The sequence below is a fragment of the Myzus persicae genome, unplaced genomic scaffold (genome assembly GCF_001856785.1).
Source record: "Myzus persicae strain clone G006 unplaced genomic scaffold, MPER_G0061.0, whole genome shotgun sequence".
NCBI classification, from domain to species: Eukaryota; Metazoa; Arthropoda; class Insecta; order Hemiptera; family Aphididae; genus Myzus; species Myzus persicae.
The window spans coordinates 596633-611051 of NW_019104244.1; the positions used below are offsets into that span (position 1 = coordinate 596633).

General features: G+C 30.1%; 1 protein-coding gene across 2 annotated transcripts; it reads left to right on the forward strand.

Annotated features, from left to right (window-relative positions):
- The first annotated feature begins 661 nt into the window (after positions 1-661).
- Positions 662-11001, forward strand: LOC111040413 (ectonucleotide pyrophosphatase/phosphodiesterase family member 5-like). Of its 2 annotated transcripts, XM_022324337.1 has the most exons (7): positions 662-1125; positions 1193-1766; positions 6185-6294; positions 8147-8320; positions 8845-9026; positions 9110-9307; positions 10304-10632. In XM_022324337.1, the coding sequence occupies exons 2-7, from the start codon at positions 1404-1406 to the stop codon at positions 10630-10632; spliced, it is 1356 nt and encodes a 451-aa protein (XP_022180029.1). In that variant the 5' UTR covers positions 662-1125; positions 1193-1403. The 2 variants fall into 2 exon arrangements, with proteins under 2 accessions (XP_022180029.1, XP_022180030.1); XM_022324338.1 differs by lacking the exon at positions 662-1125 and having other exon boundaries at positions 1404-1766; positions 10304-11001.
- Positions 11002-14419: the final 3418 nt, after the last annotated feature.

Sequence of the window (14419 nt, forward strand, 5' to 3'; positions counted from 1 at the left end):
AACGATGTTCAGTGGGGTTAATGTTTTAACAATATAGCTATTGAGTATATTCCCAATCCCAATATTTACATAATGTAAAGTATCCTCGGCAGTGCCTACAATTCACTGCATTAACATTTTTACTGCATATCTAATTCCACTCGCCAAAATATTTTTAAATTATATACCTACGTAGTAGTGTGCAAAACAAAATAAAATTACTACACATTTCATAATTAACATTTTAGAATTGCACATTTTATATTTGCTATTGCACATTTCATACTTGGTATTGCGCACTTTATATATTTTGCTTTTGCACGTCATAGTGTTGAGAAATATTTTTCCGACCAAGTACCTTTATAGTTTATTCTGATACAATTTGGTTCCAAGGAATACAGTTCATGGAAAATACATTTCCGACATAGAATATTTCTGATAAAATATGCTTCCATGAAGTACATTCCGACATAATACTTGTCTTACGAAATATCGAAAAATACGATTCCTAGCATATATTATATTCCAACTTTATGCGTGCTCCCGTGTGTGCTGCAGCTTCTCCACACAACTTTAGGCCCTGATCTGCGGATATAATATAATATTAGTATGATGTCTTTTCGTACAAGAGTCGGCGGTGACGGAGATGGCGGCGCGGAAAATCGACGTTACGACAGAACAACAATTTATTCGCCTAGCGTGTCGACCGAGCGCGTTCGTCACTGCTCCCACTCCGACCGAACGAGTGTGTCGTCGCCTGTTCGGCCCTCGCGTCTTCTCCCACACCACTACAAGAGTTTGAAAAATGCCACGCTTAGAGTAATATCACTCTATGCGCTGCAGTTACGCGCACGCCGCCAACACGCACAATATTGTTATTGTCCACCGACTGCTGTCCATTTGCAGATGTACACGAGAGACGGCCAAGGGTGAAACTCTTTCGTTTCGGCATTTCATAAAGTATTATACTCGCCGTGACCTTTCCAGTCCACCGGAACCACGCACAAAGACCGGCGGTAATTATTGCGGTTTCGACGAATATTACAAATATCCGTTTGGTAAGTGTACATCGACGACGATACGAATGCGGTTTTTACCGTGAACCTCGAACTATAATACTATATCAGTTGCAAGTCAGTGAAATAGGTACGTATGGAGGTAAGTTCCGTGACCAATGAATATAGCAACTAAATACCAGCGATCTGCATTGCAGCTTGAAACACGATCCGATTATAGATTCCGAGATATTAAGGGCATCACGACAACGGCCGTTCGATCCGGACACCGCTGTTGACCCGTGCCCTTATCGTTATCGAGTCCGGCCACGTTCACACCGGAGGTACGCGTCGATCTATACAAACGCGTAGATCACCGTTCGCCGGTGGACAATTTTTTCCTCCAATCGCTGCCGGTGGCCGTTGGCCATGTGCTCGCCGACTGGTGCTGTGGCCGTGCAGTACTTAGTCGTGGTGTTCGCGGCGGTGGCGACGGCCGCCGTCACGCGACACCCGGTAACCGTGGTCATGTCGTTCGATGGTTTCCGGCCCGATTATATCCGGCCCGACGTGACGCCGCACATGGCCCGATTCCGGGACGCGTCAGCCGCGCCGCCGTACATGCGCAGCGCGTTTCCCACGAAGACTTTCGTCAACCACTTCACCATAGCAACCGGACTGAATCCCGAGACGCACGGAGTGTTCGACAATTCCATGTTCGACAGGCACAACGAGACGATGCATTACACCTACGAGCAGTTCCACTACGACGATTCGGTGGTGCCTATCTGGGTAAGGTTCCATCACTCACGATGCATAGTGCAACCATACGATATCAATACTATAGGTAGGGGGCCTTGTCAACGTAACCCAAGAGTCACGAATTTTGATATTTATAGCCAGTCTTGCAATGTCCGGTTAAATGTCAGTTAACGCTGACCGGCTGATAACAGATTTTATTACAGACAAAATTCCGTCGGTCAAGTGTCCGTTAACTTTAACCGGAGATGGTAAGAACGGCCCCTAATGTGTTTAATTATTTTATCTTCCGATATTGTTGCCTAGAATTTTTCGTAGTACTTTTGACTCAGTTTTGGTCGTAGGTTTTTTTCCTCAGATAACTTAAAGCCTTTCTTTTTGCCCATAATGTTGTAGTTATGTATGATCAATATAAAACTTTGTCGTATAATAGAGGGATTAGTTATTGGATTGCAAAGGTAGTACCTAACCTCTAATCTAGAAAAATCTGTCAACGCGATATTGAGTGAATATAAAATAATAATATAAAATATATATATATTGTGAACTACTCGTATAAGTATATATTATTATATATTCCATCAAAATCTGTTTTCGCCAAAATACTTGAGACATTCTTTAATGGCATTTGTCATATTATTAAATTTACTGTTCTTTGATTAAATACGAAACTAATCAATACGACTTATCTTATGCTATTGTTGTAAACATTTACATTAAAATGCCTTGATAGTACTGTGACCTAGGCAATAATGAGTATGATAGTATATACTATATAGATAACCATATACATATAATTATTACTTAGCCTTCTTAGCACACATAATTATTGCAATAGCTCTGAATCTCTGATATGGTAATATAGTACACACAACACACGGCTAATCCATCGCCGTCTAGACATTTTTAAAACGAAACTATACTATTATTATTCGTTTCTCGGAGATTCCTAGGATGTGACAAGGAGTCATGTACAATTAGTTTCACAAGTATTTGTGAAAATCAGTACATATAATAAATGTTTGCCTTAATTAATTGAGCTGAATAACGAGTATTATATAACTAATATTCCTTCTTAAGTATACCAAAAACAAGAGATAATCTGCCAAGACCTATACAAAGGAATTCTTATCAGTGGAATCCGAATAGCACTTTTCATAGCATATGATAGCTTACTATTAATGTGTCTACAATGTGTGTGTCCAAAATTGTATTCAAACAATATAATGTTTAATTTAGCTTTGTCTTTTACTTAAATAATAATTATAAAATTGAAAAAAATTATCTAGAAATTTACAGTTAATGTTGTATACTTTTTATTACCTAGGTACCCGTTAGAATTGTTATGCATAACATCGTAGTGATAAGATTCTAACTGTATACAAATTAGAATAATTGTTGTAATTAGAGTATCATATTTAGATAAATATGTTAAAGACAGAACAAAAAACACAACAACAAAAACAAAACCATGCGAGGGTCAGTCGGCTGTATAATGGGTTTCTACTTTCTAGTGTACCTTGTCATTGAGTAAGTAACTATAAAAGATGTGGCCAATTTGAATTCAATGAAAATGCATTACATACTTATTAAAATCGATTCTAATTGGAAACAGTCAGCTCTATGTGCCAGCCTCTATTTCTAAGGATATTTTATAATTAATTTATACGACTATTCGGAATACAGTAGGTTAAACTTATTTTTGTCAAAAATCTCATCACACATTAAATATTACTGTACAATAATTTATAATTCCAATATTAAACAGAATTTTTTTGTTATTACTTATTAATTTATAATATTATAACTTTTAAGTCATTGCAGTAGTACAGTGTGAACAGGTTTCATGGTACAAATTATAAATAGCTTAACATTTGGAAAGTTTCATTATATTATTATGACAATAAAACAAAATTAATCTTCAAACTAAATACCGACAGACATAACGGTAATATAAGATTTTGTAATCTTATGTTTGGAAACCTAAAATGGTGACCATGTATTTTCATTAATTTTAATAGATGTATGAAGACGTTGTATTACATTTTCAAGATTTTTGTTTGCAATCGAAAATTGTATCAACACTTAAGTTGAAAAAAAAACAGAATATTTCAAATACACATCTATCAATAGCTCAAAAGCCGCTAAAATATTTTTAAACGATATCATATTTAGGATATGACAATTTAAATATTTTGTGAAAATTTCAAATACCTACAGTTAGCCATTTACCAAATTACAATAAAATAACAATAATAATTCAAACTTGGTAGGCATTTCGTAGATGTTGCCGTTTTTCTATAATTAATATTTTTTTTTATTTTTTCCCAATTAATTTGAAAAGTAGGTGCTGGAAAAAGTTTTTACTTCAGACCAAATTACCAATTAGATTCAATTTTCAACCAGACATCCACATAGTCACAGATTTAAGAATTTTCCTGCTTCAAAAGTTAAAAGACACAACAATTAAAATTTAATTATAATAAAATAAAACACACACACACCTTTTTAAAATTGATTTATTATACATTCATCACTCCGCTCAGAATATAAAATACAAACATTGTTCTATTGTAATTGTATGTATTTTACTAATACATTTTAGACCTTAAAATCCATTGTACATTTGTACTATGTTGTACCCAAAGAAAATTTCCCTCGAAAAATTAAAGTAATATTAATATAATTGTTATTTTCGAGTGCATATTTAACTTTAGATTCTGAGCGAAGCCATGAATGTATTAATTTTACAATGATGTGTGTTTTTTTTAATTTTTGAGTATGTAATTACGATGAGTAATCGAAAAAGTCCTTCAATTTTCAACTTGAGTAATTTTTCTTGTAAGAAAGTGAATCTAGGTGGTGCGTTCGGGAGGTCAAAATGAAAAATTTCCAATAGCATTTTCAAAAGACCCGGGATAAACCAAAAAAAAACCTAACGGAGTTCAACAGTTATTTTTTTTGTAATTTAAAAATACTATTTGAGTGTTCTTGAAACATTTATATTTTATTATACAATTGAGTTTGAAAATAGACTTATACCTATTATAGAAGTTTGGGTATACCGCAGTGGTAATCATTGCATGATGGAACGCATTTAAAGATGTATGTGTGTTTGGTATACGGCGGATTCGGTACAAGAAGTGCTTGACCATCAGCTATTATTATATTGTATATATAATGAAATGTAAATTAGGTCATGACGTAAATACCTAGTCAATATCATAAGTTCCTAACATAATAGACGATATCGTTAATGTCTGGCTCTAGGCATTAACTGACAACATAGTTAACATGTTGTAAAAATCAAATATTTTATTAACACATTTACAACTATGACTAGAAAATTGTCTTAATGTCTTACACTGATAGACATTGTTGATTATTTTATCTATAGACATTTTTAAATTAAATAAAAAATTTACTATAGGTGGGTATACTGTATACATACATGTTACGCAATGTGCTAAAAAGCGTGCGCAGACTCCAAACATTAAATTATGGACCCCTGTATTAAAAGATTTAGTGGGCCCCATAAAATATTATTTGATATAAAATAAAGTGTTCCTAACAACATTTTGAAATTTAAAAATTACAAATTCCTAAAATAGCCTGGCCTCCTGAACCTAACCTGTCCATGGGCTTACGTGTGTACAAATATTATAACAAATAATCGTGATTTATATTGTATACATACTATACAGTAGACATATGTATTGTGTATCTGATAGACGGCTATCTTTTACTTATAATACAGCAACAAGCACCTTATGTACTTACCTAATGTACGACTATCGACATATTACTATATTCAGGGCATAGACACTGTGTGTAATGGCAAAATCTGGTAACTGTGGCCTTGAACACGGTCTCTAGGAGGGCTTAAATAAATAAATTAAATAAATAATTTAATTAATTAATTAATTAACTTAAATAAATCATATCATTATTATCACACAAAAATAATAAGAATAACATTGGTCATTGCGTGGTTTGGTTGTTTCCGTTTTTATAATTCCGTAACTTAGAGGGATACACGTTGCTAACATTCTGTCAGATTACGGATACGGTACAATTTCCAATACTTCAACCGTAGGGATACAGTAACCCGATCAGCTGATGGAGTGTATATTCTATATTGTTCTGTGCTATATTAAAGCTGGAAAGTACGTTATTGTTGGTATAGATAAATCAATTTTACAACTCAAGGCCGTTCCTAATAATAATAAGGTACAATTTTTACATTATTATTTACTCATTATTCAAAATGAGAATGGGTGCCCCCACTAAACAATGTCTTGTGTAGGACATTTATAATTAAATTAATTTGCTATCTTTTGACTATTACAGTTCATTAAAATAATATTTTATTTCGTTTCTTTTTTCAAGATAAATATTTAATTATTATTCAAATATCAATTATCTAGTATATAATTATAACTTAATTACAGATACAAAATGAAAATAATGGAGAAGGACGATATAGTGGTGTAATGATGTGGCCCGGATCCGATTTTCCATATCAAGGAAAAACCCCAACTTACACTGAAGTATACAACAAGTAACAACACAATTAAGTTAAGCCACAGGAATAATGAAGTTTTACAGTAACTTTTCATTAGAAATGTTATGTTGAAACTTGAAGGTGTATAGATATTTCACATTTCATAAATTGAAAAAACTATACATGATATAAAATAAATAGGTAATCAGTCAAATTAACGAGAAAATTCGAGATTATTCTATTCTAAACGGAGCTATGAATTTATTGATCTTACAATGATGTTTGTTTTTTCCTATTTGTTTCTTTGTACACGATAATTAGTCGAAATAATGGTTCCATTATCAACTTCAGGATCTTTTTCGGTGGTAAAATAAATCTAGTTAGTGCATTCAGGAGGTCAACATTTAAAATTCCCTATAGTTTTCAAAAGAGCTGGAAGAAACAAAAAAAAAATAGAAAAACAGAAATTTTTATGCAAAATCGGTTTTTGACAAAATCGATTTTGGTTTTTGGCGTAACTCGAAAACAATTAACCAAATGAACAAATAGACACATGACATTTTTACTTGATTTGTTTTACTGGACGTATATATTAGCGTTTTCTATACGACATCACATAGTATTTTTTAAATATTTTGACTCATGATGAGCTATTTATAGGCATATACAATGTTCGATAATTATACATTTTTTTAAAGATTAATGTCGATAAAAAAAATATCTCTCTGTCAAAAAACGAAATTTTAATACAAGGTTTTTTGTAAGTTGTTGTTAGTGTAAATTTAAAAAAAAAGTTGAGGGTAAATCCACCATCAACTTTTATGAGCGACTGAATTTCGAATTTTGACAAAATACGTAAAAATCACGACGATTTGCAAATTATTTTGAGTTAGAAATTTATAAAGTTGTTCTTTTTAAATCTAAAATTTGAAAATTTAATACAAGATTCCTCATTCATTTTTCTACCTTTATCAAAAAAAGTCTACTGGAAAGTCAAATTAAATTTGTATGAGCGTTTGAAATTTTTAACAATTGGGTATTCACTTGATTTCTCTTGCAATGATTTTCTTATTTTGTTGTAATTTTAAAACGCATAACTGAGAATACTTTAAATTTAATCAAAATGTTTGTTTTATCATTTTCGCTACTTAATACAATTTTCAAAATATTTTGATTTGCTTTGAGCAGTTTGCCAACACTTTCAATATTCAATTTCTTTAGTTTTTTTCCATAAATATCAATAAAATTGTATTCGTTTGGTCAAAAAGCTTGAAATTTAATAAAATATTTCTAATATAATGTTACGATAGTTGAAAAATATTAAAAATACGTTTCCACGATTTTTTTTAGTAAAATAAATTTCTTTAATCATAAAATATGGCTACTTAGTAATATTCCTATATTACTAAAAAGGCTGACAGATCGCCTTTTCTCATAATCGTTTTTCGTATACAATCATTTTATATCATTGGATTCAAATTGAACACATCCATAACAGTCACTTTCTAGACACCTAATGTACAGCATACAATCAACTTGATTGCTTTTTTTTACTTATTGACAAAAATAATAACATTTCAATTTATTTTTAGAAAATTTCCCTAACCATATTTGAATTTAATATTAATATACGTATTCCTTATACATATTGGCGCATTTAAGATAAGGAAAATTCACATCAAACGCACTATTTTTCCAACATATATAAAAAAAATTATGTTTAACTGCGAACATTTGTAATTTATTAAATAGAGCTAGAAAATGAAAAATTAGTACTTGGGTATCAAATTTCTTATTACATATTTTGACTCACTTCTGAGTCCTGGCCAATAAATTATTTTCAATGACATAAAGGATGCCCATTCTACATTATTAGTATAGAACAAATAACAATTTTTATTCTGTTTAGTTCAATCCATTGGAATTCTCGAATAGACACTATCATGTCTTGGATTGAAGATGAAAATCAACCAGCTAATCTAGTGCTTGCATATTTTGAAGAACCTGATAGAACTGGTCATAAAAAAGGAGTAGGCTCACAAGAGATAAACAAACAAATCATTAGAGTAGATGACACAGTCAAGTATGTTTATGATTTCACTATACATTATTTTGATCACAAAACTATTAATATTTAATATACACCTACATACAACTTCTTTAATGATTATGTATAGCCAAAGATTGGCATTAACTAGTTAAAACTACCTAGCTAGAGATAAATTTAAAAAATATTAAATTATTTATTTTTATACTATTAGAGCAAGATACACTGCTTCCATGCGCGTGACGCTGGCAAACACATGTTTAAAATACAGCTAAAAAACCACATCAGTAATTGTAACACAATTTGCATACATTTTTAACCACAATTTCAACATTTTATATCCTCCTCACTTGTAAAATCCAAAATAAATTTGTGGATACCAGCATCACTCGCTTCTGTTTGTCTTTGTTATACATTAAACCTACAGATTAATGTTCTTAACTTTGGCTTGACAGTAAAAAAGTTAATTTTTTTTTTATGAACTTGCCCATCCTTGTCTGAACTTGATAAAAATATGCTGAAAATACTTTTGAAATCATAATTTTGGTTGTTTAATATAGATACATACTTGATCAATTAAAATATAAGAATTTAGAAGAAAAAATAAACCTCATAATTCTTAGCGACCACGGAATGAATACAGTAACATATGATAGAATGATATTTTTAGATGATTATGTATTCAATATGACATACAAATCTATTATTACAGGTCCAAATGCATTTATACTTCCAAATATAGGTAAATAATTTAAAACTATGGTCCTTTACTCGTCTAATTTCGAATTATTACGTTATTACACACTAATACTATATAATTTTCAGGTAAATTTGACGAAGTTTATACGAATCTTTCAATCGGAGCCAATACATCAAAAACATTTGACGTATTTAAAAAATATGAATTACCTGACCGTTGGCATATGAAAAATAATCCTAGGTTGAACGGGATCATTTATTTGTTGGCAAAACCCAATTACGCGTTTTGGTATAGTTTTTATCAAACGATTTTGGATAAGACAAGTTAGTTTACATCACACAATTTACATTTCAGCCTGTCTCAGTAAACAATCACAGCAGTATCAAAAGATCATCATATATTTACCTAATCCTATTCAATAATTACATATTATGAAAAATTTTAAACATACCAAAATAGATATAGATACTAATAAATAGCTGTATAGCCATATAGTTACCTGCAAAATGTATACTCTTTTAAGTTAACCAAATTCCTGATAAAAATTACCAATGACATTTTTTTGGTAATATACAAAAGTAAAAGTATATTTTAAAAACCAAAAGTTATAGAAACGTAATTACGTATACTTACTACTTTATTTTAAGATTATTATCTTATGCTATATTATTATTTATTTGCTTTATAGTTTACGATAATCAATCGGAGTTACACTATTAATCGATTAGATGCTTTTGTTTGAGATCCAACGATCAATACAACTTCTTCAAAATATTAAAAAAGGAAAGACAGCTATACCAGTCTCTTAAAACTAAATTAGATTTTGACGAAAGTTTAGAATGTTTGGTGACTATCGGCTGGACGTAAACCATTGGTTGGGGCGGAGTGTATGAATACGCTATCTTTAACTAGTAGAGGCCACATTTTCTATTTTGTTTTAGGCCTCAAAAATTCTAAATCAGGTCCTGACTGAAAACTAAAAAGTCAACTACTTTCACTTCTATTTATTATATTATATTATATTATAGATACATTGAAGCATAAATCTACAATGCTATACTTATATAAGCTTTTCATTGTAATTATATAAATTGTATATTTAATATGTTACTCACTTTACTACATATATAAAATATAAATCATCTGCAACATTATTAAATTCATATCTTAGATGTGAGAATTATATGATACAGTCACTTTGATAACACGACTAAGTTGGTTATCTAGTATCTAGTATCATTATTATATACTTGAAGTACCTATAAGTACATCAGTTTACACCAAACATTTTTTCTTAAATGTTGGTCATCTTTTTGCAGCCAAGGAAATGTTTAGAGCAGGGACCCACGGATATGACAACAACGACCCTCTGATGCACGCTCTTTTCATGGTTTCGGGACCGATGTTCAAGAAAAACTTCACTGCACAGCCATTTGACAACGTGGACCTGTACCCACTGATTAGTCACCTGTTGGCACTAGATGAGGCGGCCAAATACGTGCGGCCCGTGAATGGGACGATAGCCGGCGTCGAACAACTACTTCTGTCACCTAAGTCATCCAGCGCCAGCACGTCGTCGTCGCCATCACCGCACGTCCTAGCTGGCATAATAGCGACCTTCATTGACGCTTTGAAAAAGTTCCAGTAACCACAATCGAATACCCGATCCGTTTTTCTGATGTTTAATAATATAAGTACCATATTATAATACTCTATATACCAGTCTGTCTTATTTTGCAACCGCACTTACATCACAATTCGCCTCTGACATGTTCGTGTATAAGCCAAGATTTTAACCGTTTACTACCAAAAGTATATCCGTCTAAGTCTTAAGATATTGATATTGTTAAAAATTATTATTGATATTGTAAAACACGTAAAAAATGTATTGAATGCACTGTGGAAGAATTGTAGATGGATTTTTCGTGAATTTATTATTGTAATATATTTTATAGACGTTCCCTTTAAATTAATTAATACGATTATGCCAAATTATAATGAGTGTTCTAGATAATAAGTACATATATTTTACTATTTTGATTTTTTTCAAAGTTATAGTACTAAACGGGAGTATGATATAATTAACAATGGTAACGTGGGACTAACTGGGAAGTTACTGGTCTTAACAAAACTGTTGTGTTACTTGCGGCTATAAAGTGGCAACAATAAAGTCAATAAAGTGATATTTGTTACACAAAATCTAGTAACGACTATCAATTGCGATGTTACTATTACAAAAAAAGTGTTGTTATCTAAATGTAGTATTGTCGATCAAACCAAATAATAGTTTAAACTAGTGAATACTTTGTAGTTGATAAAAATAAAAGTTGTAAAATTAAATACCGATAAACCTGATCAAATTCCTTGTAGCATTTAATAAATGTATGAAGAATGATTCAAAAAAATCTAAACATTGTATAATGACAGTTTTTAATAGATATTTGAAGTTCAAATTTGATTTGAGAATAACTAATGAGCTTACAAATTACCTATAATAATAATATTCAGTACAATGAATAATACGTAGTTATAAGTAGCTACCACATAAATGCACTAAAGACTAAACTGTTTTAAAAAATATTTATTTATTATTTATTGTTATTTTAATAACAATGTTGCTATACATTATAAGAAAAATAAACTATAACTATAATATTATTTCAATCTCAGTTGCTAAAAAATTGCATTCAGATGTTATAAACATTATGATATATACTAATTACATCTAACTTAATCAAACCCTGAGTCTTAAATAGATTATAAAGGTATTAAGATAACAAAAAACGCGGTATTTTTACATTTATCGCTTGCGCCTGAATAGCAAGATTCGCTTCATAAGTGTATTAAATATATATATTAAACATTTATTACAGCTTATGATTTTGTGAGACACCGGAAAAATGAACCCACAACAGTGCTGTGCCTAAATAGCCTATCCAAAACGCCGTGTGATCACATTTTTATTAATGTATGAAATATATGATAATAATAATAATGGGACCTGGTGTAGTTCGATGATTGGCCTCAGTCATTACCGTGTTCTAAGATGAAGCATAGGTTGACGTCGCTAGTTTCCAGATGAGGCCAACCAGGTTTTCAGTGATGAATCCTAGCCCCACATACAAGTGTTCCTTAACCAACCGTAACCCTCCTACAAAAATGCTAATGGTCATAGTTGCCAATGCTCAAGATCAATAACAAAAAAATAATAATAATAATAGCATACTACTCTTTAGCAGTATAAAATTAACTGTTATCAAAAAGCGAACATCACACCAGATAACCGGGTACTTAGAATTTTTGTTTGTACTGGTTAGAGCCTTAATATACATTAAATGAAGCCTATTATCTAATGTAAGTTTTCTAAATTTAATTTATATAAATTTAGATCAAATTGATTGTTAAAAAGTTGCTATTACTATTTCTAAAAATAAACATACATAATTTTGAACTAACAATTAATATTTGAACTTGTGTTAGTGTAAGTAAAATTAAGAAATATTTAATAACATTGGTGGTACTTATAACATGTTAATTAATTTAATAATATTAAATAAATTTAAATAGGTACTTTTTGTGGCACCTAATATTAAACAATTGAAGAAACGACTACTACTATTATATTATATTTACTTTTAAAAATAAGGCTTCTAAATCTTTTTATTTAGTTATTTACATAAAAAGTTATAAATTAGATAACAAATTAATTACCACAGTATTGTGACACTGTGCAGTAATTAAATTAAAATTGTACCGTAAAAATAATTAAGCTGTTTCTAGCAACTAAATATCCATAATAGAAAACATATTGTTGAAATGTATATAATATCTAGATATTGTCTTATACCAAATAAATTAATTGTAGATACAATGAGTGAATCATAAAAACTGACGTTGAAGTTGTGTAATGATGTACTTTGGATGAAAATGTCTGTATCAAGTTATAATAAATTACACTCACTAATTTCTAATTATATAGCAAGAAGTAATGCCATATTTTTGTATCAAACAGGAAGAGTTTAAGTTTTACAACGATAAATTGTTGCTTTTTAGGACTACATAAAAAGTGCACAAATGTTTTTATAAATTTCTTTCGTTTAAAAATTTGATGAATTGGGCTCTTTGAATATGTTCATGGTGTAAAAACAACTAAGAAAGTCTCTATAATATTTGGAATATACCTACTATGTATAAAATATATTTTTAGCCATCGAATAATGTGTTAGTTAAATCATGAAGCTATTATACCATAATGGCAGAATACTTACATTAATTTAATAATTTTAATACGAAAAGTATAATATAATAATTAACAACAAAGTGGTAAACACATATTTTATATTATAAGAAAAATAATTTATAAATTAATATTACTTTAAATTACACGTGTTTAATCGTATCACTGATAATTACTAAACGAAATAATATACATTGTTACTCTATATTAATTCTTCGATTTATATAATAGTATTATTATAACAATAAATATTAATAGTATTATTCGCAATTGATATCAACACATAACCCGTGGTCTAATTTTTCTCTTATTAAGTTTTATTTGTTTTTTTTCATTTATATTGGAAAAATATGTAAGTGACCCTTAGGCACAAATATTACTAAAACTGGAAGTGCATATTATCATATTATATTTAAAGTGGAAAAAGAGGAGGCAACCATTTGTGAAACTTTCAATTTTTTAATATTATTGTTACAGTAAGAGGTCATTAATTTGTCACCTACAAGTGCCTTCTAAAAGAATTTCATAAAACTTATAAATTTATAAATAATTTTTTGAAAGGATGAAATTCTTCAAAAATGTTTTAAAATCTCTTATAGATACTACATTGTGCAGGAATAGCTACTCAGCTTACATGGAATCTTTGATTATGGAATCAAATATAGGTGTATACGTTGTTGGTTGATCGATATTGTTGACACGTGACTAGTAGGTTATCATTAAAATTCGAGCTGGGGCTATCCGAGCAAGTAATTTTTTACTACCTAGCGACAATAAATATTAGGAAAAATTTTGTTAAAAAGTGAACATTTACTAGCATTTATCCATTTTAAAATATTACACCATATAGTTTACTATATGTATGGTAAAACACATGTCATTCAAAATAAAATAAATGCTCAATTATTTGTCTCATGTTTGAATTAATTTCCTAAAAATTATTACAAAATATTAATAGTCGAAAGTCGATACATTATACATAATCGATATATGTATATAAACGAATATAGTATAAAAAATGTGTATTGGTTAAACATGTAACGACCATAGATATGTAGAACAACTAGATAGTGGACTGCATATTACATTTCTACTGCAGGAACGTTGAACGCAGTCGTGCGGCCATATGTCAACAGGGTAATGTTTACAAAATAACTCAATAGATAAGATCCCTATACATATTTATTTGATATATATA